At 56.6% G+C, this 22,643-nt stretch overlaps 4 protein-coding genes across 12 annotated transcripts in view; all 4 read right to left on the minus strand.

Moving 5' to 3' along the window:
- MVP (major vault protein) overlaps positions 1 to 7,982 on the minus strand; it is a 19,846-nt gene extending 11,864 nt beyond the window's left edge. Inside the window, exons 1-3 of one of the 2 annotated variants that reach the window (XM_012660223.1) lie at positions 7,897 to 7,982; positions 924 to 1,068; positions 545 to 740 (exon numbers count right to left, since the gene is read on the minus strand). In XM_012660223.1, coding sequence (XP_012515677.1) covers positions 545 to 740; positions 924 to 1,048 — 321 coding nt within the window. In that variant the 5' untranslated portion in view covers positions 1,049 to 1,068; positions 7,897 to 7,982. Of the gene's footprint in view, positions 1 to 544; positions 741 to 923; positions 1,069 to 3,859; positions 3,908 to 7,896 lie in introns of those variants that run through there. The other variant, XM_012660221.1, reaches the window with a different exon arrangement.
- A 335-nt stretch (positions 7,983 to 8,317) lies between these two features.
- On the minus strand, positions 8,318 to 11,160 carry PAGR1 (PAXIP1 associated glutamate-rich protein 1). 3 transcript variants are annotated; one of them, XM_012660224.1, is made up of 4 exons: positions 11,143 to 11,160; positions 10,279 to 10,780; positions 9,990 to 10,072; positions 8,318 to 8,755 (listed from the first exon to the last, which is right to left on the minus strand). In XM_012660224.1, the coding sequence occupies exons 2-4, from the start codon at positions 10,758 to 10,760 to the stop codon at positions 8,556 to 8,558; spliced, it is 765 nt and encodes a 254-aa protein (XP_012515678.1). In that variant the 5' UTR covers positions 10,761 to 10,780; positions 11,143 to 11,160; the 3' UTR covers positions 8,318 to 8,555. The 3 variants fall into 3 exon arrangements, with proteins under 3 accessions (XP_012515678.1, XP_012515680.1, XP_012515679.1); XM_012660226.1 differs by lacking the exon at positions 11,143 to 11,160 and adding an exon at positions 11,090 to 11,142; XM_012660225.1 differs by lacking the exon at positions 11,143 to 11,160 and adding an exon at positions 11,102 to 11,136.
- Positions 11,161 to 11,409: 249 nt separating this feature from the next.
- PRRT2 (proline-rich transmembrane protein 2) lies at positions 11,410 to 15,187 on the minus strand. 3 transcript variants are annotated; one of them, XM_012660229.1, is made up of 4 exons: positions 14,957 to 15,187; positions 13,321 to 14,269; positions 12,794 to 12,926; positions 11,410 to 12,622 (listed from the first exon to the last, which is right to left on the minus strand). In XM_012660229.1, exons 2-4 carry the CDS (start codon positions 14,209 to 14,211, stop codon positions 12,612 to 12,614), a joined length of 1,035 nt encoding a protein of 344 aa, XP_012515683.1. In that variant the 5' UTR covers positions 14,212 to 14,269; positions 14,957 to 15,187; the 3' UTR covers positions 11,410 to 12,611. The 3 variants fall into 3 exon arrangements, with proteins under 3 accessions (XP_012515683.1, XP_012515681.1, XP_012515682.1); XM_012660228.1 differs by having other exon boundaries at positions 12,525 to 12,926; positions 14,957 to 15,084; XM_012660227.1 differs by having other exon boundaries at positions 11,410 to 14,269; positions 14,929 to 15,187.
- A 965-nt stretch (positions 15,188 to 16,152) lies between these two features.
- MAZ (MYC-associated zinc finger protein (purine-binding transcription factor)) lies at positions 16,153 to 20,700 on the minus strand. 4 transcript variants are annotated; one of them, XR_001138133.1, is made up of 7 exons: positions 20,436 to 20,627; positions 19,502 to 20,352; positions 19,047 to 19,110; positions 18,598 to 18,769; positions 17,569 to 17,793; positions 17,121 to 17,283; positions 16,172 to 16,315 (listed from the first exon to the last, which is right to left on the minus strand). XR_001138133.1 is itself a non-coding variant. In XM_012660231.1 (6 exons), exons 1-5 carry the CDS (start codon positions 20,625 to 20,627, stop codon positions 17,591 to 17,593), a joined length of 1,482 nt encoding a protein of 493 aa, XP_012515685.1. In that variant the 5' UTR covers positions 20,628 to 20,700; the 3' UTR covers positions 16,153 to 17,283; positions 17,569 to 17,590. The 4 variants fall into 4 exon arrangements, 3 of the variants coding, with proteins under 3 accessions (XP_012515685.1, XP_012515686.1, XP_012515684.1); XM_012660231.1 differs by having other exon boundaries at positions 16,153 to 17,283; positions 20,436 to 20,700; XM_012660230.1 differs by lacking the exon at positions 17,569 to 17,793 and having other exon boundaries at positions 16,161 to 16,315; positions 20,436 to 20,700.
- Positions 20,701 to 22,643: the final 1,943 nt, after the last annotated feature.

A 22,643-nucleotide genomic window follows, 5' to 3' on the forward strand; every position in this document is an offset into this window, starting at 1 on the left:
GCTAATTTTTTCTATATATTTTTAGTTGTCCAGCTAATTTCTTTCTATTTTTTTAGTAGAGACGGAGTCTCGTTCTTGCTCAGGCTGGTCTCGAACTCCTGAGCTCAAACAATCAGCCCACCTCAGCCTCCGAGAGTGCTAGGATTACAGGCGTGAGCCACCGCGCCCAGCCAAGGGTCAGTGTTTTAATCAATCCACCATTCTTGTCCACTGCTGCTTTGGCACTGCCCACCAGGGTCCGGCACCGAGTGCATGAAGTGCCTAACCTTGGCACAACTCATTTAATGCCAGACTGGCTGGGTGCTTCTGGCAGGCTCTGGAGCCTGGGAGATCAGGTGGCGAGAGGGACAGTCAGTTCTCAGAAGAGGGGTGAGTCTGCTTGGGGCACATGTGAGTGGAGGGACAATAAATCAATTCTGCCCCTGGTGGGAGGCAGCAAATGCCCCTCCCCACACCATCCCACTGCCCCATTTGTTTTCCCTTCAAAAGGCAGCACAGAGCCCTAGGACAAGGACAGGCAGGATGGGGCACAGGAGGCCAGTACCTTTTCCAGCACCTCCCCTGGGTACAGGGGGAAGGGCTCCTGGGCCAGCCGGATTTCCAGATCAGCATGACGAAGTCGTACTTGCCCTGTGACGTCTAACAGCACTGAGCCCTGGGCATCCCGGGACACAGGGTTGGCCACTGTGCAGTAGTGGCGTGGGGGCACGGTCACCATGCGCATGGGGGCAAACAGTACCCTGTTGGAGGATGAGAAGAGGTATGAGGACCCAGGGGACTCAGGTCTCCACTCCCAAAGGAGGCAACAAATGCAAGAGAAACCTCCCTGTCGCCTAAGCGAGGGCCATTCCTGCCTGGGAGCAGGGAGGAGGACAATCATGCCAGCAGAGGAACAAGTCCCATGGCCCAGGCCCCACACCCACCTCTCATTGTCCTGCCGGATGTAGGTCTTTGGTCCGATCTCCACGCGGGACACGTTGCTGTTCTGGTCCAGCACGTGGATGTAGTGGTAGGGGGGGATGCGGATGATGGATTCTTCAGTTGCCATGGTGACTCCCAAGCCCAGGGCTAACCAGAGGATGACAGACAGGTGAGGGAGAGGACACAACAGATGAGTGCAGGGCCTGGGACAAGGCAGGCTGCGGGTGGGGTACAGTCCCTCCTTCCCCAGCTCAGATTACCCCACCCTTCCCTGTCCCATGCCCGCCTCTCCCTTCCGTCTTCCCACCCAGGAGGACGTGGCCCATCCACACCTCAGTTCTGCCAGGAACTGCTGGCAGCAGTTAGGCACAGAAGTCAAGTCCAGGGTTCCTTGCCAATTCCTTTCCCTCACTCCCATCAACTACCTCCCCTTAAACTGCCTGCAGCCCTGGAAAGGGCTTTAGATCACAGTGTTCCCGGTCTCTAAGGTGTAGAAACACACCGAGCTGGCAGAGCAGGGGAGCCCATGGAGGCAGCAGCGTGGCCTTGAGCAGCACACCGTGGCGCGGTGCAGCTCTCAGGCGCTCTGGGTCCTCCCCAGCAGGCAGCTTTATTTCAGGGCATACTGAGGACCAGGCTGTATTCAAATGTCAGCCCACAGCCTCAGAATATTTGCATGACCTTTGTCTGCACCCTTCCCCGCCGCCTGTGCTACCTGCAATCCTGCAATCAGGGGGTGAACTGTTAAGACCTGGTCCGCCTCTTGTGAAAGGGACCCCTGACAACTGACCTCCCACAGAATCAGCTCGAGTAGTAACACCGCAGATCATTCCAGCCCTTTCCTCCCCAGTTCTCTCTGGTCTGTTGTCACCCTCCACTCCCTGCTGTTGGGGGAAGGGGTGTGGGCAGAGGAAGGGGAAAGGAGGCAAAGGACTATTGTATTCCGCCCGCCCCACCTGCCTTCTTCAGGGTCCTGGGTGGTTTCAACCAGTGCTCGGCCCGCTCAGGAGTGTCGCACACTCCACCTAAGCCCCATCCCTGCCTCCAGCATCCCTTGAACTTCGGACATGTCCCTTTGAGTCATACAAAGGGAACACAGTTTACTAGGTGCCTCAGAACCTCGTCCTCTGAGATTTTGGCCGCAGGCCAGACATTGTTGAGGCCACCAACAGAAAGAAGTGGCTCCTCGTCCACTCCACCATCCACCCAGCTCCCAACCTGGGTGAGAAACGGTGGTGAGAAGCCAAACGGAGTGGCTTGGCACAGGAAGAACAGGCAGGAGCCACGGGTCACAGAATCAAGGCTGGAAGAGGCCCAAGAGAAGAGCTTTACCTGATCTACACGATCTGTAAAACTTCATTTTTTTTTTTTTTGTTTAGAAATTTTGAGTTTTTACAAACTCCCAATCCCTGCTTCTCTTGAGGAAGTAGGAGACCAGCAACACAACACTGGGCCCTCATCCAGTGTGGCAGAATTGGCAAGAGCCAAGCAGCTGTCCCCTTTAGATGGGACACAGTTTCCCTGTTTACCACAGTCCCCACCACTCCCTACTGTCTTACACTTGGGCCAGCACACTCACGTCACCTGCCAGGCTCCTGTTTAAAACGCTCTAACTCAGTACTATCCAATAGGGTTCCTGCACTGGCGGGAATATTCTAAACCTGTGCTGTCTTTGGATTAACCACGTGTGGCTACTCAGCACTTGAAATGTAGCTAGTGCCTCTGAGGGACTACATTTATTTTAATAAATTTTAATTTAAATAGCCAAGGGTGGCTCTAAGTAGTCAAGACCCAGATGGGGACAATGAGTCCTTGAGGGCCACACAGCGAGTGGGTGGTACCATTATGACTAGCACCCTGATGGCACGTCCGGTGCCATGTTTCTCAAAAGGCAGCACTGCACGGTGGTTAGGGGCAGACACCAACTGCCTGTGCTACAACTCTGATTTGCTGTTTTCTCGCCTTGTTTCCTTAGTGTCTCACATCATTTAAAAAAGTTACAGTTTTGGCCAGGTGCGGTGGCTCACACCTGTAATCCTAGCTCTCTGGGAGGCCGAGGCGGGCGGATTGTTTGAGCTCAGGAGTTCGAAACCAGCCTGAGCAAGAGCGAGACCCCGTCTCTACTAAAAATAGAAAGAAATTAACTGGACAACTAAAAACATATAGAAAAAATTAGCCGGGCATGGTGGCGCATGCCGGTAGTCCCAGCTACTCGGGAGGCTGAGGCAGGAAGATCGCTTGAGCCCAGGAGCTTGAGGTTGCTGTGAGCTAGGCTGACGCCACGGCACTCTAGTCTGGGCAACACAGTGAGACTCTGTCTCAAAAAAAAAAAGTTACAGTTTTGATCTGTTTTCCCCGGTCCCTTTTCCACACCAGAAGGATGTCATTCTGCTCCTCATGGTTTTATCTTGCAACTCTGTATGGAATTTGACCTTGATACTTTTTCTGTTGCTCATTTTTATGAGCAACTTAACTTGTAGGAGGGTGGCTTTTCTAGTGTCACGGCTCCCTCTTCATCATCTGAGCGCCAGGGGTTGGCTTTCTGATCTCCTGGCTGTTCCCCCACCCACCCACCATCATGCTCAGCTTCGCCTCCACTCCCCAGCTGCTCCACGATGTGGGGCTCTGTTCTGGAAGGGCCCCTTCCACATATCCGCAGGGCTGGAACTGCCTAGATGTTGGCTCTAACCCTTGTGTGATGGGCCACCTTAAATTCCTTCGCTTCTGGGTACCTGCTTCCTCATCTACCAAACAGGACTGGATAACAGCATCTCCCCAGGTCGTGAGGGCGGAGTTAACACAGCAAGCACCCAGAATAGAGCCTGGCTCTTCATAGCACTCTGTGCTTTGCTGCAGAGGGAACAGTGCCTGAGGCCCAACTTTCCCATCCTTCGAGGGACTAGGGAGTGTGACTAGCCTGGGAGGCTCCCTAACCCACCTGGCATCCTGGCTTAACCCTCCCTTGTTTACTGGTCCGGAGGATGGCAAGTCTCGGGTCATCCCAGCTGTGGGGCTAGAACAGCAAATAGGAGCATCCAACAGCCAACAGAAGCCTTTTCCAGTGGCCCCTTTGCCAGGTTCTCTGCAGGGTGGAAGCCTGGCCAGGAAACCAGATGGGGGAAGAGGAAGGGCTAGAGCTGTAGGCGGAGGTATGGACAGGGCTCTAAGGCCCCACAGGGAACACCAAACTCTAGAAGGCCATGCAAGGCTCCAGGAACAGCCCCCATTGGCTCCTTGTTGGATGATCCCTTGCACCCCGGCGGCTGAGGCCTCTCCACCATCTGCCACCCCAGCTGGACTCAGCTCAGTGACTCAGTGAGAGTCATCCTCATGGCGGGGCTCCTGCCTTGCTCTGAGGCCAGGCCCTTGCCAACTGTGCCTGCTTCAGTACCAGGCCCGTTTTATCTCCTGACCACCCACCTGCCAGGCCCTAGCACTGGGCCTTCCGCCTAGACCTGCCAAGTTCACCCAGAACAGGTCCTGCCTTTCCACTCCTGCCATCCACAAGGTGAGCCAGGGAAACCATCTGACTCAGGCAGTGTGTGTGTGACAAGTCCCAGATTCAGACTTTTGTGGTTTTCAGGTGATGTGTACAGTTAGAGCGTTTTACTTCCAATATGACAGGGCCCTCAAAAGATAATGGTTAAGGATGGTGTTGACCTTTGTAAGGTCCTGCCCAGCCCTTAGGTTTGGTCTCAATTCCCCAAACTCACTTACCCACCCACCATCTCTCTTCAGTTTCTGCTTCAGAGGTCTGAGCCCTAGTCATCCCTCGGTATATATGTCCCATCTTGCCAGATTACAGCTTCCTCAAATGTCAAGAGGCTCCTCTAAGAACCACCAACTTTCACCCAAAGTCTCACCAGTGTGCCCCTCCCCCAACGAGGGAGGACGGACAGAGAACTAAACTGCCCGTCCAAGCAAAAGCTGGGTTCACCCTCCATTTAGAGGAGAGGCTCTTGATTCCAGACTCTTGACTCAAAAGTAAAATTTACACTGCAGCAAAAATTAATAAACAAATGAGTCATGAATCATTACATATCTTCAGGATCAATTGAGTGGCTGACACAGTGAATCTTAAATAGCAAATGCCAAAGTGACCGTGTTGTGTGTGTGGTCAGCAGCGAGCTGCATGGCACCACCCAGAGCTTGTTTGTAATGCAGAGTCTTGGGCCCCACCCCAGAGCTGCTGAATCAATGAGCATTTTTTTTTTTTTTTTGAGACAGAGTCTCACTTTGTCACCCAAGCTAGAGTACAGTGGCACAGTCATAGTTCACTGCAGCCCCAAACTCCCGGGCTAAAGTGATCCTCCTGCCTCAGCCTTCCAAGTAGCTGTGGGACTGTAGGTGCACGCCTCTGTGCTTGGCCAATATTTTTATTTTTTGTAGAAACAAGGTCTTGCTATGTTGCCCAGGCTGCTTTCAAACTTCTAGGCTCAAGCAATCCTCCCATTTTAGCCTCCCAAAGTGCTGGGATTACAGGGCAAGAACCACCAGCCCAAACATCATTGTAACTAGATGCCTGGTAACTGAGCGCACACTAAAGTACGAGCAGCGCTGGTCTAAAGCAGGCACTCCCAACCCCAGCTGAACATTACAGTCACCGGGAGATTTTTTTTTTAAAGCCACCCACCTCTGGTAATTCTGATTTGATTGGCCTGGGGTGGGGTCCAAGCATTGCTATTTTTAAAAGCTCTCCCTCTGATGCCAAGATATAGCCAGGATTGAGAGCCAGTGGGGAAAGTGTCAATCTAGCAGTTTCTGTCACTGTCAGCATCATCTTGGGCATCTTACTGGCTATAAGCCTGTTTCCTGTTTCTAAAGTCAAAGGAGCTCATATGGTAGCCAGCAGGAGGAAGAATAAAGATGAGCTCCCATTACAGATGACCCCTCAGGGCAGGGAATTTCATTTATTCTCCTCCGGCTCTCTCCCCAGGCCAAACCAGCTCCCTCTGTCCTCACTCCTGGGCCCCCGGTCCAGGTAGGCCTGATGTGGAGGTGAGGTCGGTGACGCAGCCCCCCCACCAGACCTGTGCCAACCTCGGGCTTAGGAAAAGGCTGTGAAGTTCAGTGTCACAGGGACTTGTCTTTGAGGGGTTTTCCTTCACCGATTTTGGGATAAACATTTGAGTCTTTGTTTAGAGAACAAAGAGTCACCTGACTCAGGACTGCCCACAGCCTGTTTTCACCAGGCAGCTTCCAGGTTTAAGGAAACTATTCCCCACTTTAGGGGATGATTAACGGACATTGAGATTTTGTCTCACATAGAACATTTTTTTGTGACGCTTTCTTCCTAAGAAAATCTTGTCTGAACTCCAGCCTAACTGGGCCACTTGGTGGGAGCGGGTATCGTGGTGGCCTCACAGGGGCAGCAGCTCTGTCAGCCCAGGACTTGGCTCATCCTCCCTCCCGGATGCTGCCATGCCAATCATCAAAGGCGAGGATTGCCTGGACTGGAAGTGACCCGGGAACCAGGCTTCAGGACTCCTGATCTACATCAGTGTTTCCTAAACTCGCCCAATCGTAGGACTCAGCTGGGATTCTTAGTCCTGCTCATGCTGTCTCCCAGGCCTCACCCCAGACCCACTGGGTCAAGGTTTCCAGCAGAGACACTCTGGAACTTGTATTTTGGGCAAGTGACCCCAAACAACAGCTCCTACTTACTACGAACTTAATCTGTGCCAGGCATTGTGTTAAATGCTCTCAATTAACTTATTTTATCCTCACAACAACCTAGAAGTTAAGGAACTTGCTCAGGATCACAGGTTATCAAAGGATGAAGCCAGAATTCCACCCTGGCTACCATGACTGCAGAGCCCCCCCACACCAGAAGGCAGTGGCTTCTCAGGCAGAAACATCAGGAAGACTCTGAACTTAGAACAAGGATCTGGATGGGGCTGGTCACCGCCCCAGAGATAGTGCCCATGGCAGTTCAAGGGTGAGAGTTTTCTGTAATCTGGGCCAGCACCTACCCATCCTCTCCCCTAGAACCCGGAAGGGCAGCACCCAGCAAGGAAGCCTGAGCACCCAATCAGAAGCCCTCAGGCTGTCTCCAGGCCATTCACTCAAGGGCCACACCTGCTCGTGGCTATGAAAAGCTGTCCTGCCCTAAGAGCCCCACCCCAGGGCTGGCCTGGTATCCTATGTGCCAAAGGCAGAAACTGACAGGAGTTTGCGGGAGAGCAGCCTGGCATCCCACATAACGGCTGCCTTTCCCCCATAACACGGGTCCACTCAAGCAGGAGGCAGAGCACAGGGGACATATGCCTCAACTACCATTTCCCACCCCCAAGTGCTTCACTCCTGGAGTGACAGCTCTAAGAGCCCCAGGGTCACAGACTGGTGGGTCCAACTGAGTTTCCTATTTTTCACTTCCTTCTCCTAAAAAGAAAGAAACTTGCCCTCACTGCATGCCTTCTGGAAATCAAGCCCCACCTTAAGATCATTCTGACTTAGGTGATCTGCCAAGGCCCACGGTTCACACGGCCCTCGGTGGGGCAGTAGGAAAGCCTCACCAGTTGGTAGAGTTTAGAGGTTTTAATGGGGACAAGTCACATTCTAGGTGCTCAAGGTGACAGGCCAGAGCCCAGGTCCCCAGGAGGAGGGGGCAGGTGAACACAGCACAGACCAATCTAGCTCCAAGATGGAGTGTGAATGGATGTTGTAAAGTCCCCCACTTTACTGCAGATGTGGGTCCCTGAAGTCAGAGAGAGACCTGAGATCTGGAGGTGGGAAGGGAGTGCTGTTGTTGAGTTCATCTAACTTTGCTTCAAGACCCAGAAAACTCCAACAAGGAAAGCGAAACCTCCCAGGGCAAAGCCTCTACTCCTCCTGTCCCCCTCTGATTCAGAAAGAGCTCTTTCCTGCCTCAGCAGAAACAAGTCCCTAGAAAGCAGGACAAAGCTCAAGAGAGCCTGAAGGGGCACAAAGATCCGCCACAGGTATGGAGTTTGGGGGCCAGTATGGCATACTCACATCTACAAGTGTGGCTAGCTGCAGGCTCCTGAGATCCGGGAACTCTCTGGCCCTGCCCTGGGGATCAGTTCCCGGCAGGGTTGGGCAGGGCCGGGTAGGGCCGGGCAGGCCAGGGGTGGGGCTTAGGTAGTTAAAGGGCCCTTGCAGCTGCTTCTCATTTTCTCCTCTGGGCTGCTTCTGCTGCAGCGGAAGGCACCAAGGCTCAATCCACTCAGAGTTTCTGCCTCAGAGGCAGCAGACTGAGCTGGAACGGGACTGGGAAGGGTCAGAGGGGCTGAAATAGGGAGTGGGGGGCAGGTGCCGAGTTCATCCCTGCCCCATCTGGCTTTGATTTTCCAATCTGAGTGAATATAAGTTGTACAATCTGCCTCTCCTCTCAAGTGTGGCCAATCTGCTTAGGCTCCAGTTGCAGGCCCTCCTCTTAAGAGAAGATAACTCTGCATCTTTTATTTTACACTCAGAAAATTCAGTCCAGCTCTCTGATTAGAAGTTCAACAGAAAACAAACACACGCACACATACTCCCTCTTTCCCGCATGGTGCTGTGCCGGGAACTTGGGGTTTCTCTCTTCTTCCCAAGTTTCCCAGCATTTTATGTTGGGAAAGGAGGGCCCAGGCCCCAGCAGGTACAAACAGTACACCTAGAAGCAGCAGCAGCAGTCAATATTTCCGCTGCCGGGGGAACAGGCTACTCCCCGAGGACCGGAGTGGGGGGCTGGTGGGGTTGGGATCCTCTGAGTCCAGGCTGAAGAGGTCCCTCCCGGTACGAAGGATCTGTTCCTCCAGCTTCTTATGTCGCTTCATGTCTGAGAGGACCTTGTCCAGACGGGCCTCCCGTTTCTGGCTCCGGGCTGAGCTTCCTGGAGAAGGGGAAGGTAAGAAATATGGAAGGGATTGAGGCAGTATGCACCAGACCTCCCTGGATCTTACTCATCACGTGGGGAGCTTGTTAAACATGCAAGTTTCCAGGTCTCTGTCCTGGAGGTTCTGAGGTTTGGCATTGGGACACAGAGTAAGGAATGAAGGTCTTGGATTATGGGGCACCAGTCATATGAAGACCAGGGAAGAGCAAGTGCAAAGGCCCCAGGGCAGGAAGAGAGAGGTCAGGTCAAAGAAGAGTGTAGGCCAGGCACAGTGGCTCAAGCTAGCAATCCCAGCACTTTGGGAGGCCAAGGCAAGAGGATCATTGAGCCCAAGAGTCTGAGACCAGCCTGGGTCTCAAACATAGCATGCATCTTCCACAAAAATAAATAAGTAAAAAACAAGAGTGTAGAGAGCTGGGGGGGTGGAGGGATGGCAAGGAGGGGCTTGGATTCTCCCATGACATGCTCTTCCCCCAAGCAATGGAATCCTTTGGAGGATTTTAAGTGGAGAAGTGACATGATTTATGTTTTAAAAGGATCATTCTGATTGCTGAGACTGGAAGCAGGGAGATCAGTTAGGAGCTACTGCAACTGTCCAGGCAAGAGAGATGGTGGCTTGGATGGGGGTATGGTGTTAAAAATGGAGAGTCACAGATGGACTTGGAAATGTGGAGGCAGAGCTAGTGGGACTTGCTGCTGGTGTGAAAGAGAAATCAAGAATGGCTCCAAGGCTAGCTGGGTGTGGTGGCACACACCTGCAATCCCAGCTACTCAGGAGGCTGATATGGGAGAACTGCTTGAGCCCAGGAGTTTGAGACCAACCTGGACAACAGAGAAAGACCCCATCTCAGAAAAAAAAAAAAGAATGGGTTCAAGAGAAAATCTAGGAAGGTATACGGGTTGGAAATTGGATTGGATAGGGGATGTACATAGTAGTAGAGGGATGTGTATCTAGATAATAATGAATGACCAGGAGGACTTGGATTTCTGGGGAAAATATGATAAAAGGAATGGGAAAGATGAAAGAATTATCTGTGATGGTCTCTTAAAAGAAGATAGAGTGTTAACCTGAGTCAGAAAGATGGTGCCACTGGGTAAATGCTCTCTGTTGCACCTAAAAGTTGTGTGGCAACTGAAGCACCAAGCAAAGGCCTCTTCAAGGGAGCCATTTTTTGGATAACTGGGAACAGGGGCCCTTCACCTCCCCCCAGCTCTTCCCTCTTGTTTGTACCTGGGGTACGTCTCCGGTCAATCAGGGAGTCCTTTGGTGTCATTGGCTCATCATCAAAGTCAAATTCTGTGGGCATGTGTGGTCTGGGACAGGTGGAAAGAGAAGGGTGAAGGTGACCCTCCCAAACATCCCCACAGGTGCTTCTCCCCAGCCTGCCACCTCTTCCTCTCCCACTCCCCTTCCCTCCCTTCACTTTCCTTGCTCCTGGGTCCCACCTTTTCCCCCTCCCCATTTCCTTCTGGTTATCGGGGGAGTAGCCCCAGGGACAAGGTGTAAGGGTGTGCCTCACTTTTCCTCTTCCTCTTCTTTGGCTTCCGGCTCCTCATCGGATCTCTCCTCTTCGCTTTGGGCCTCGGGCGTGGGCGGCCGGCGGGGCAGGATCTCAGCCTGAAGCTCCAGCGTTCCGTGAGCAGCCAGCAGTTCATAGAGCCGCTGGATTTCCGAGGGCGGAGGCATCCAGGACTGCCCAGCGGCCGGCGGCTCCACCTCCTCATCGCTGCAGGGCACGCACCAGTCTTCGGATTCTCCCACGGCATGCTCTTCCCCCCCAGCGCTGGGGACTTCTCCCTGCGCCTCCTCGGCCCCGGACCCCTCTTGCTCGGTCTCCTCCTGGCCTCCTTCCCCCTCTTCCTCGGCCTTACTGGCCGAGGCAGAGGGGCCTCCGGTATCCTCCACCGCCAGAGCCTGGAGGCCGGAGGTCACTTCCCCTTCTTCAGACAGAGGCGCTGCCGTGGTGGCCGCTGTGTCTCCATGACCCCGAGCAAGGGACATAGACCACTAGGGAAGGGACCCTGCGATGACAGGAGATGCTGGAGTACTAAGCCGGGTCCCTCCCCACCAGCAATCAGGCTCCCCAGGGGTTTAGGGAATGTCTCTGTAACCAATCGGGCTCCAACAACTGTCTCCCAGGTCAGACAGCCCGTCCCCAGGAGGGGGCGCTCAGTCCCCTCAAAGGACCCCGCCCCAAGGATCGAGATCTGGTACTCCGATGTTCCCGGGGGCCCGCAGACACCACTTTCCGAGCCAAACAGGGGAAGGAGAGAGGCAGGCCCACTCTTCTCGCCTTTACACCGCCCGTCTCCACATCTGGCCGCGGCTACCTCTCCCCAGACCTCGTATTTCTGGGCCGCGTCAAACCAACCGCCGTTCGCACCAGGGGCTAAGACCCGCCTCTCGGGCTGCGTAGGTCAGGCGCACAGAAATGGCGCGTGAGGCTCCGCTCTACTCAAAGCTACTTGGAAGAGGAAAGCGAGGGAAGGCTTGCACATGCGCAGATAGGCGCTTGGGCATAACAGGATTCGGCCCACAGCAAAGATGGCCACCAGGACTGCGCATGCGTATATACCACCCAGTAAGTTCTGCCGGAAGAGAGTACCGCCGGCCTGGCGGGACGAACGCAGGGACTGAGACCGGAGGCAAGTCTCATGCAGTCTCCGTTTATTGGTGTTTCAGACTCATGCAGCATCCGGCATACAAAAAGGGAGAAATCAGTTTGATATATCCTTTTAAAAAAGAATTTCAGTTTTTTTCCCCGATCTTTTTTAGACAAAAAAAAAAAACGACCCGCCAACTCGGAACCTCCTTGTAGCTGGGTCCCCGCCTCCTCTGCGGGCTGTCGCGTGCAACAAACCTCCCTCGTCATCTTAGAAAATAATTATAGAGCTCTCCGCCCCTCCTTCGCTCCCTGCAGGTGGGAGCTTTGGTCCTATTTTTGGGGATTCTTTCCTTATAAAGCACATGAATGACCCTAGCCTCAACACCTTGGAGAAAGAAACTCACTGGTGGGGGTTAAAAAGCCCAGGTCGGGGGGTCAACTCAGGCTGACCAGGCAAGGGTCAACCGCAGCGCCCCTCCTTTCTCCCCTGTGCGCGTTAGGAACCAGTACTGGCCACCCTTGCACAAGTCCCCAGACAAGGCCTGGCTTGCCAGCTCTGCAACCTGCAAGGCACCCCGGGGACATCTGGGCCTGGGTGGTCCCAGCAGAGAACAGTCGGAGCCCAGGGCTAGGAAGCCCCTCCGAGACTACTCCCCCTCCCCCAGCCTGATCTAAGTGCTGGAGTTTTTGCAGAATAAATGATGGCAGGAGGGCTGGAGAAGGGGATGCTAAGGGGAGATGAAGGGGGCGGGGCCTGTGGAGAAGGAAGAGGGAGATGATAAAGGGAATGAAGGAAGGAATGTGGAAGATGCCAAGACAATGAAAGTTGGGAGGAGGAGGCCAGGGTTGCGTTCCAGAGAATTCAGGAGGCTGGAAGAATGCAGGGAGAGGCTGGGAGAGACGCAGGGAGGCTGAGAGCGGAGAGAGTTTGGGAGATGTTCAGGGAGATTTCCAGAAGTGCAGGGAAGTTTCCAGAAGTGCAGGGATGGGGGGCCAAGAGGCTAGAGGGGATGCAGGCAGAAGTGCAGGGAGGTTGGAAACAGTGCAGGGAGAAGGGAGGCCTACAGTTGGCAGAGGAGCCTGGCAGGATGCAGGAGCAGGAAAGAAGCTGTAAACAAGGCTGCTCAGGCTCCCTTGGTCCCTAGGGGTGGGGGCCAGAGCCATCGATTGGGCTCCCCCCAGGAGAGGGATGGGCCCAAGGCAGCTCCCAACAGGAAGGAAAGTCTTGGAATGCAGGGCAGAGCCCTTCACTTATACACTGTGGGAGAGGAGAGGGAAGGGCAGACAGAGACAGGGGAGAGGGTGGGGCGAGACAAGGAGAGACAAAGGAGAGGTAAGGACAGACAGGAGAGAGCAGGGGCAGGGGTTAGTAAAGCTGGCCTTGTCAACCCTTCCATTCCTCCCCTGCCTGTCCCCAAACCCCACTCACCGCCTAAGTTGATGACGCAGGAGGCGATGATGATGAGGACCCCCCCCACCAGTGCCACGATGCTTAAGAGCTTGGCCACGCGGCCCAGACGCTGGGCCCCGTCCACATCTCCCTGCTGCAGGCTGTTCCGTGACTGGGGTTAGGGTGAGGGGTGGAGGCACCATGGCCGGGGTCAGGAGAAGCCAGCCCAGCAGGGATCAGGTGAAAGATTCGTCCAGAAGTGAGAGGCCAGCCCCATGGACAATGGTTAAGGGAGGAAGGAGCATTGGAGAGGCAGGGGGAGGAAGGCACAGGTCAGCAAGGCTGTGCAAAACCTGTTGTCTCCGTATCCCTCCCACCCAAAGGCCAGGGCAGTGGTGGCTCAGAGGGTAGGTTCTAGGGAGAGGCCAGCAAAGGCCCTGTAATTGGGGAAGTGGAATCCATGCAGAGAGGGGATGGAAGGCATGATTATTCCTAGGGCTCTGTCCTAGTGCTGGAGGGAAGCTAGGAGCCACAGCAGGCCTGGGCCAGGGTCCCATGGGGCTCACCATGACGGCATAAGCGAAGGCCACGATGTTGACAGGCCACATGGGGCAGAAGCAGGATAAGATGGCAAGGATGATGTAGTCCCGAGGTTTCTGGGTGCCTTCACCCTCCTCCACCCCAGGTCCCACCAGCTGGGAGCTGGGGTGGCGGCTCAGGCTACCTCGGGGAGATCCCGGACGCCCACTGTGAGCCCTTCCTAGTCGATCCTCCTCAACCAGCTGCTGCAGCACTCGGGGGGGAGCCCCATTGGCTGGGGGGGATTTTGTTGAGGGTGGCGAGTGAGGCTGGGGGCCTGGGACCACTTCGCCATCACCAGCCTGCAGTGGGACCACGGCCCCATTCTCTTGCTTTTCCCCTACCCTCTCAGTCAGGACCTCAGGGGTGGGGTCCTCCTGGGTAGGGGGCTCTGGCTGGGGATCTGGCTTGGGAATGGGCTGGGAACCTGGCTGGGGCTCTGGCTGGGAGTCTAGCAGGGGAGCAGGCTCTGAGGCTGGTTCAGGCAGGGCTGCAGACTCCAGTTGGGCCCCCTGGTCTGCAGTGGCCTCTTCGCTCACTTCTGGCTTGGATGCTGGCTCTTGGCATGCTTCTTCCGGGCTGCAGTTGGCCTTTGATTCCCCTCCTGGGCTTAAGGTGAGGTCTGTGGCCTGGGCTGTTTCTGGGGCCCCAGCCGGGGTCTCTGTGGTTTTTGGAGCCAGCCCAGCCTTAGGCCCTGAGTCCATAGAGGTCCCAGTGGTGTCTGAGCCTGGCTCCAGGGCCTCTGGCTGGTCTGGGACCCCTGCTAGGACCTGGAGAGGGCCAGTTCCAGTTTCAGAATGGCCAGGCCCTTCTCCCTGAGTCCCAGGACTCTCCTCAACCCCCTTCATCTCAGAGACCTCAGAGCTGCTGGCTGCCATCTTGAGAGGGGTGAGGGCCCCCTGGGGGAGGATGGAATAACAGAGACAGCAGCAAACCCTGGAAGAGGAGGAGATAGACTTGGTGTGAGGAGAAGGCAGAGGGGCTTTAAAGCACCGTAGGCCCCAGAGGGCCAGGCTCCTGTCTCAGGCCAGCTTTGGGCTGCCTCTGAAGAGAGGATGAAAAGTTGGGGTTTCCTTTGCCTTGGGGTGGGACATCCCTGGGGGAGAAGTGCTCTACTCATAAAGTCTTCCGCTTGGAGAGCCCTGAGGAAGATTAACCCTTTTGTAAACAGGACCCTCCCCAGGGTTCTTTCCTGGGTCCACCCAACAGATCCAGACTCTAAGATCCCAGCAGATGCCCCAGCACCCCCAAATCAACAAGCTGTGCAAGACACCCAGACACTCCGACAGGCAGACCGGGCAGAGGACCCAACACTCACATTCCACCCCCTCCGCATCCTCCCCTCCTCCCGGGGCCCAGGCGGTGTGGGTTTTCTTGCTGCGCATTTGGGGCGCGGACACCCCCGCCCCTCTCCGGGGGACCTGGTTATCTCTTCCGAGCCCCTTCTCAGCCCCTCTTCCAGGGTTTCCCTCGCCCTCGCTGTGCCGGCACCTCCTCCTCCCGACGGTGCTGCGTGCCCAGCGCCACCAGCCAGCCCGCCAGGCGCCCGCATTCCCGTGCAACCCGCCCGGCGTAGGCCGTCGGTCCACTCCTACCCGCAGCCTCAGTCGGTCCCTGTCTCACCTCGACGCGGGCCTCCGGACCACTCCAGCTGCTGCTGCAGCAGCCGCAGCCAGGGAGGGAGCAAGTCAGCGAGCGAACGAGGGAGGGAGGCGGCGGGTCTCCCCACCTCTCCACTCTGGTTTGCTCATCCCCTCCTCTCTGGTCCTCCCCTACGTTCCACCGCCGCGCGCCGCCCCCGCCCCTCGCAAGCCTCTGGCCCCTCCCGGCCAGCCCAAGGGAGCCACGCGTTACCCAGGCAACCGGCCCGGGGACCACTTGGGCCCCCTCCCTGCCCCTTCCCACGCGCGCCTCCTTGCGGGGCGCCCCCTTGCTAAGTCCCCGGCCCCTCCCGCCAACGGTCACTGGGGTCCTGGCAGAGACAGGGTGTTGGGGAAAACGGAGAGGGGTCTGCGTGGAGAGACAGGACCAGCGAGGCAGGCTGGACAGAGTGAAGGCGCCCCTACAAGCAGAAAGAGGATGAGAGAGATGGGGCAAAATGCGGGGAGGCTGCAGAGGAGCAGGATGAGGTTTCAGAGAAGGGACCGTGCAGAACAGGTCTCCCTAGCCCCGAGAAAGCAGCAGCAGAAATGGGTACTGGAAGGCTCAGGAAACAGTCCCTGGAAAGGATAGAGCAAGGAAAGAAAAGGCAATTCCAAGGGGCAAGCAGACGCTCCAGACAGCCTGGAGCAGCAGGAAAGGGCTGGGGCAGAGGAGCGGTGTAAACACAGGGCGGACCATGCCAAGAACGAGGGGGGCGAGTGCAGCTTCTGATCGCCACCTTACTGCTCCCAGTCCCAGGGCTCAGACTCCCCAGGCTTTCTGCAGCCGCATCGTCAGCCACCACCGTTCAGGGCCTGAGGGTGTGCAGGTATCCGGCGGGGGTTCTGCACAGCGGCTCTGGGCGTGGATGCGGACGGGGGAGAGCAGCAGCTGTTTGGGTTTCTAACCGGCTTTGTCAAACCTCCAGTGGCTATTCTGGGCCTGTCGGGATTGGGTATTCCCGAGACCTGGGAGTCCTGGAATTTGCTCTCCACAGCCATTGGAGCCTCAGCCCCACCCTACATCTGTGCTGCAGCCACTAGGGCTACCCCTACGGGAGGAGCCAGAGGCCCAGAGCTACACTAGGTAGAGCAAGGCTGGGACAGACACCATGCCAGGAAGAAATTCCTTGGGGGTAGGGACAAGGTACTAGGTGAGGGCAATTCATTCAACCCAGAGCCAGAGACAGGTTTTATTTAAAATTTATTGTAATGGGGTCCGCGCAAAAGGAGGGGGTGGAGGGTGGGGAACATGCAGGGGACACAGGAACACGATGACATGGCCAGGGCCAGAGCTTCTGTCGTGGGGAAGAGGGATGAAAAGAAAAGACCAGGGCTGGAGCTGGGGTGGAAGAGGGAAGGGGGAGACACTGTGGCTGCATTCCCCCAACCCCCGGGAAGCACCTCTAGTCCCTGGATCCCCGCATTTCCCCGGCCCCCTAAGATTCCATTTCTTGTTCTGCCTCTGGCCCCTCCTGGCTCCTTCTTTTGCTCCCCTTGGCTTTTTCCCCCTGACAGATTCTCAAGTAGGATGATGTTTAGGGCTTGACCCCAAACAACCCCATGTTATGAAGGTACAGCCTCTGCCTCCCCTGCTTCTGCCCGGTCTCAAATCTCACCTCACCTCCTTCCCTCTCTAGGACAGAGTCTTTGATTCCCCTCCTTCCTCTCCTCCCTCCCCCTGGGAAAAAAAACAAAAAAGAAAAAAAGAAAGCACCAAATCCCCAGAGAGGGGCAGCAGACAGTGGGGGGAAGGGGGCTGAAGGAAGGCAAGGGGACCATCAAGGGAAAAGGCTCACAAATCCCTGGGAGGACAGGGCCGGGGTTACAGAGAGGAGAGGGGGTAAGGGCAGTGGCTGCTCCTGTCCTCTGCCACCCCTGCTCACTGTCCAGGGGACTTTAACACAACCGAGGGCAATGGTGTGTGTGTGTGGGGTCAGGTCTGATAGGAAGAGAGGAGCAGGAGAAACAAATCGTTAAAACCTAGTGAATTCCCCTAAGAAAACATTTCTTCCTCCTTTTCTTCTGGAGGCTCCTTGGTTGGTGGGGGAAGTAGTGAGGAATCGATGAGAAAAGAGGGGGAAGAGGAGACTGTACCAAGTGACTTTCCTCCACTCTCCCCTCTCCCCCACCAACTTGGAGCTCACCAGGGCTGGGAGGGAAGTGGCTGAGAGCTCACAGGCACCCCCTCAGCCCCCGAGAGGGAGCCCACAGCTGTGGGAGGGGCTGCCACTGCTGCTGCTGCTGCTGCCGCCGCTGCTGCCGCTGCTGCTGCCGCCGCTGCCGCCATTGGACAAACTTCACCAGTACCTGCACCGGGAGAAACACGAGATCACAGCGCAATCTGAACGGCAAGAGCCTCGCCCCTTACCCCAGACTCCTTCCCCTGGGACACAGCCGTTGCTCAATTCTAATGTGGTCCCCAGAGGCTTTGGCCTGCATCCTTAATCAGAGTTCTCCTGAAGGGCCCTCCCTGTCCCCTAAGCTGAGTGATAGATGGGCATCCCTGGCCTTCCTGAGATCCCCTATTGGGCCCTTTGAGCCCCCTTGTCCCACACGCCCCATCCCGCCCCCCAGCCATGCCCCACGCCTTGCCTGGTGGGTGCAGGGGTCCCCCTCAGCAGGTGGGCTGTGGCTGGGGGGCGTCTCCCGGGACAGGGGGGGCGGCCCCCCCCAGATGGGTCTGCATGTGGCCGGCCAGCTGGGCAGGGGTCTTGCAGTGCACGCTGCACAGCTTGCACAGGATGCGGTCAGCCCGCGGGGCCTGGAGCCCATGGTCCTTCACCGCGTGGATGCGCAGGTATGCTGCTGTGGTGAAGCCTATTGGGGGGGGTGGATTGGGATGGGGATGGGGGTCAGCCAGGCGGAGACCCCAGAGACGGGGCTGTTCTCCTAGGCTGGGGACGCCCTCCTCAAATGGCCCTGTCCTCCTCCCACCACATCCTTGGTAGCTTGGGGCCAACTACTCTGCTGGGGCAGGTTGGGGGCACAGCCCCTCCCTGAGCTGGGGCCTGGTTTGAGTGGTGCCTGCTTCTCAGCCTTGGTACCTACAGAGCTCATTCTCCACAGCTGGAGATCTCGCCTGGGATGACAGGACACTGATTCCTAGCCCCTTGAAGAGTTGACCCTCAGCAGAGCCGGCTGTGTCCCCTCCCTCCAGTGCCCCAGAGTCTCAGCCCAGTTACTCAGTGAATATGTAAGCCTGTTTAAGAGCAGCTTTATCTTCTACCTGGGCAGGCTGCTTGCTTGCTAACCCCCTGCTAAGGCACTCCATTTGCCCCAAGAGCTGGAGACAAGAACTTGTGGCTGCACGGCTGAAACCTAGCCTTCTGACTCTTGGGAACTGGCTATCTTGACTATTCCCTTCCCCAAAGCAGCTGTGCCCCACTCCCATTGTCCCATGCACACCCAACAGGTTCATCTTTCTGGTAGATCTTCTCCTCTGGCTGTAACTTCTTAGAATTTAATGATGTTCAGTTATTCCCAGTGCTGCTGTGTTTACCTCCTAAAAGGCTCTAGATGCCACGAGCTCTTGGCTACAGCACCCTTAACCCGCAACTGTGAAAGGACCTCTGGCTGGTGCCCACCCTGGTCCCTGCCCTCCCAGCAGTCCTTAACATGTACCTTTGTTGCAGAGCTCACAGACATGGTGCGGGCCCTGGCTGTGCACCTTCATGTGGTCGGAAATATAAGCCGAGCTCAGCATCTTGCCACACACATGACATGGCACCTTCTCCTCGTGTCGTACTGTGTGCGCCCGGAGTCGATCCTTCGTAGCAAAAGCTGCCTCACATTTCTGGGGAGGGGGGAGGGGCGTGGGGGGTGTCACAGGAGAGTTAAAGCTTCGGGGAATGGGGAGCAGGGAGCAAGAGGTTAAAGGAATCAGAGCCTTGGGGATCTTTGATCTGTAGGAAATGGGAGTGAGATGACGAGGCCTTGAAGAAGGGATGAGAAAATGGAGTGAAAAGGCAAAAAGAAGAGAGAGAAAAAGGGGGTCTGAGAGGCTGAACTCAGACAGCTACAATGAGGATCAACATCATGAAAACCAGGACAGGAGGAGGCGGACTTCCTACCTCACATTTGAAGGGCCGTTCTGTTGAGTGCACTTGTCTGACGTGACTGTTGAGGTGATCCGGCCTGGGGACACGTTGGGGTTGGGGTTAGGGCTGAGGAGATGTGCCCCAAATCTGCCAAACTCTGTCCAACGGCTTTGCCAGAGCCCCTGCGTTTTCTCCCGGAGCCCGGGCCTTCACGGTGCCACTCGAGCAGGAAATCCCTCCCCTCGAGCCGGCTGCCGCCGCCTCCTCCCACACGAAGCTTTCAGTCAGCCCCGAGACCCACCTCCTCTGCAGAGTCCCACCCCCTGCTCCCTGGAAACCGGGAGAGGCTTTCCTCCCTCCTCCCTGGGAGGGGCTACCCTGCCCCGTCCTCAGAGCCGCCTCCCTCCCCGCCAGCCTCGGCCAGGCCACCTCCGCGGCCGTCCCTCCCTCCCCACCGGCCCAGCGGGTGGCCGAGGCCCCGTGCACACCGGGAGAAGCTCTTGCCACAGTGGGAGCAGTTGTAGGGCTTGTGCACAGCGCCGTCATGTGAGCGCACGTGGTAGCTCATGCGGTCCTTGCGCTTGAAGCGCTGCTGGCACACCGGGCACTGGTAGGGCTTCTCGTCCGAGTGCGACAGCTTGTGTCGGTTCAGGTGGTAGACGTCGCGGAAGGCCTTGCCGCACATCTCGCAGGCGTGGTTCTTCCGGATGCGCTTTCCCGAGGCGGTCGTGGTCACCACGCCACCAGCTGCCACTGCGGCCGCGCCGCCGCCGGCCCCCGCCTCTCCCCCTCCCCCGCCGGCCCCGCTCAGCTGGGGCACGCTCAGGAGGCTCAGGGGCACCATGGTGGGCATCTTCATAGCACCCGAGGGGACCCGGCCGGCCTTGGCTCCTGTGTGGATGGCTTCGTGCCTCCGGAGGTTGTAGCCGTTCTTGAACTCCTTGGCGCACAGAGCACAGATGTAGGGCCCCTTGCTCTTTGTCTTCTTCTCCAAGGCAGACGCGACAGGGGTCACGGCAACCGTCGAGGTTGGGGCTACGACGGCGGTGGCGGCCGCTGCGGCTATGGTGGCGGCAGAGGCGGGGGGCGCGGCCTCGGCAGCGGGCGCCGACACGGGCGGGGGTGGCGGAGGGGGTGCCGGCGGCTGCTTCAAGGCCGCTGTGTCCACTGTGGAGGCGGCGGCTGGGGTCGGGGGCGCAGCAGCGACGGCGGCCGCGGCGGCGGCGGCGGCCGCAGCAGCCGCGGCGGACTCCTGGGCGGCAGCGAGAACCGGCAGCAAGTCCACCTGGAGGGGCTCGGCCGCCGGGGCCTGGGGCGTGGGTGGGGGCGCTGGCGCGGCCTGCGGAGACAAGGCGCCGTGTGGGCCGCGGGCGCGAGCTGGCGCCCTCCCGGCCCAGCCAGCCACGGCCGGCCCCTACTCACCTGGAATGGACTCTGGGCGCAGCCCTGGGAGGCAAAGAAGCGGGACTGGAGCTCAGCCCCGACCTGCAGGGGGTTCTGGGCGTGACCCTGAGGTGGCGGGAAGGAGTTCATGAGGCCGCCCACCCCCCGGGAGTCCAGGCCCAGCACGGGGAAGGGGGGGGCCAGCAGCGTGCAAGGGAACACGGGGAACATGGCCTCGGCCACAGCGGGGCCCCCAGGGCTCAGCGGGGGCCGGGGGCGCGGGCCGCGCGGGGCCCGGGCTCGGGGCGCCAGCAGCGTGCAAGGGAACACGGGGAACATGGCCTCGGCCACAGCGGGGCCCCCAGGGCTCGGCGGGGGCCGGGGGCGCGGGCGCGGGGCTGCCTGGGCAGGCCTCGGGGCCCTGGAGGCCGGAACCCTGGGGGCTGGGCCCAGGCCGGGCCTACGGGGAGGGGGCAGGGGCCGCGTCCCGGGGAGGGGTGTCGTGTGGGGAGCTGGGGCTGGGCAGAAAAGGCCCTGCCCGGGGTGCGCTGCCACTCTCTGGGACTCGCCGGCCTGACGCTCGGGCCGGCGGGGGCCGTCCGGGCCACGGGTGAGGGGGCAGGGCAGTGGGGGGCGAGGGGGCGGCGTTGGCTCCTCCAGGTGGAGTAGGGGTGCCCCCTTCCTTTGGCATGTGGAGGCCAGCCCTTCCTCCCCCCTTAGGTATGAGTTGGTGCCCAGGCACCAGGAGGGTATTTCCTCTGACTTTTTCACCTCCCCTCCTCCCTGTTCCCCAGAGACTTGCATCATCACTTCCTAAATTATATCCCAGTGCCCCATTTGCTTTTAGGAAGCTGCTCACACGTCACCCATTTGTAAAAACTGAGTCCGGAACCCAGGCTAGGGTAAAGTCTAAGGCTGTTGAGGTCTCACATTTATTTAAACACGTTTCAGGAGATCTGTAAAATTTCCTTGTCAACTCAACAAAATCTCGTCAGCCTGGCTTGGGGAGTGTGAGAGCCAGTTGCCTCAATTGGCTCTCAAATTCCCCTCTTTCTCCACATAAATGATAAAACTGTTCACAGTGGGTAGTGTGCATTATTACTTGGTCGTCTTGTGTCAAGGCAAAAAAAAAAAAAAAAAGTGAGGTGGGAACCCTCCCCCCAGGTTAAATTCTCCTTGTAACACTTTGAATTTCACGGATTGCCACCTGACAGGTGCCTCCATCATAGTACATGACTGTAGTTCTGCAGTAAGGAAACTGGAGACTTTGAAGACCAGCTTTTGTGACTGAGCCCTTTTTTTCCCCTTTTTCTCTTTTTTAAAGAAGATTCAGTATATTTGGAAGTGCACAGAGGCAGGAAAGAAATGATTGCTTCTGGTGAGGACATCTTGGGAAGAAGTATTGAAGTATTTTCCCTTTGCTAGCTCCCATATTCTAGGAAAGGTTAATGTAGAAATTAAGGCTGTGATTTTGGGATGCTGAGAAAGATCAGAAAGCGCGTCTTCACTGTAGATATTTGTGGAATTGTCGAATCTAAAGGTTATGATGAAGTGGATCCTCATTTTCTCATCTTTCTGCCTTTCTCAGAAATTTCCCTTTGGAAGGACAATAGTCAAAAATAAGTTATGGTATTACTAAAAGTCCTGAAGATGTGAAAATATTTTAGGTTTATAGTCTTCCCTTCATTTTGATTTGAAAACAGTAATTGGGTTTTCTGCGGGAGTGCTTTCATGGACAATCTAATTCCCACAGAATCTTAAGTAGAACCCATTATCTCTTTATTAGTACATGGGGAAACTGAGACCTAGAGAGTGCGGATAATTTGCCCCTTCACACAGGGAGTGTAGGGTGGAGCTGATGAGCTCTTTAGAGTGCTTAGTACCATTATGTTTATGACATCAGTCTGCTGCCCTGGAAAAGTCTGGTGTCACAATGCTCAGATTGTAACTCGTTATAAGACATGTGGCCTAAAGAAAGTAGCTGCTAGTGGCAACTAATGCCCGGGATGTATCAGAGGTCTGTTTCCTGGCAACATGTTTATGTCCCTGGGACCATTATCATGAATGGAATCCTTATTGAAAGACTTATATCAAGGCTTAGAAACTAAGGAAATGGAATACTTTTTACCTTTAGCCAGCAGAGTTCTGATAATGCTAAGAGAGTTCGGTAGTAGCAGAGGGGAAAAGTTACACTGGTGTTATACTTGACCTATAAGCAACCAGGGTTTCTTTTTTTTTTTTTTTTTT

Source organism: Propithecus coquereli, unplaced genomic scaffold, assembly GCF_000956105.1.
Source record: "Propithecus coquereli isolate 6110/MARCELLA unplaced genomic scaffold, Pcoq_1.0 Scaffold66, whole genome shotgun sequence".
NCBI lineage: Eukaryota > Metazoa > Chordata > Mammalia > Primates > Indriidae > Propithecus > Propithecus coquereli.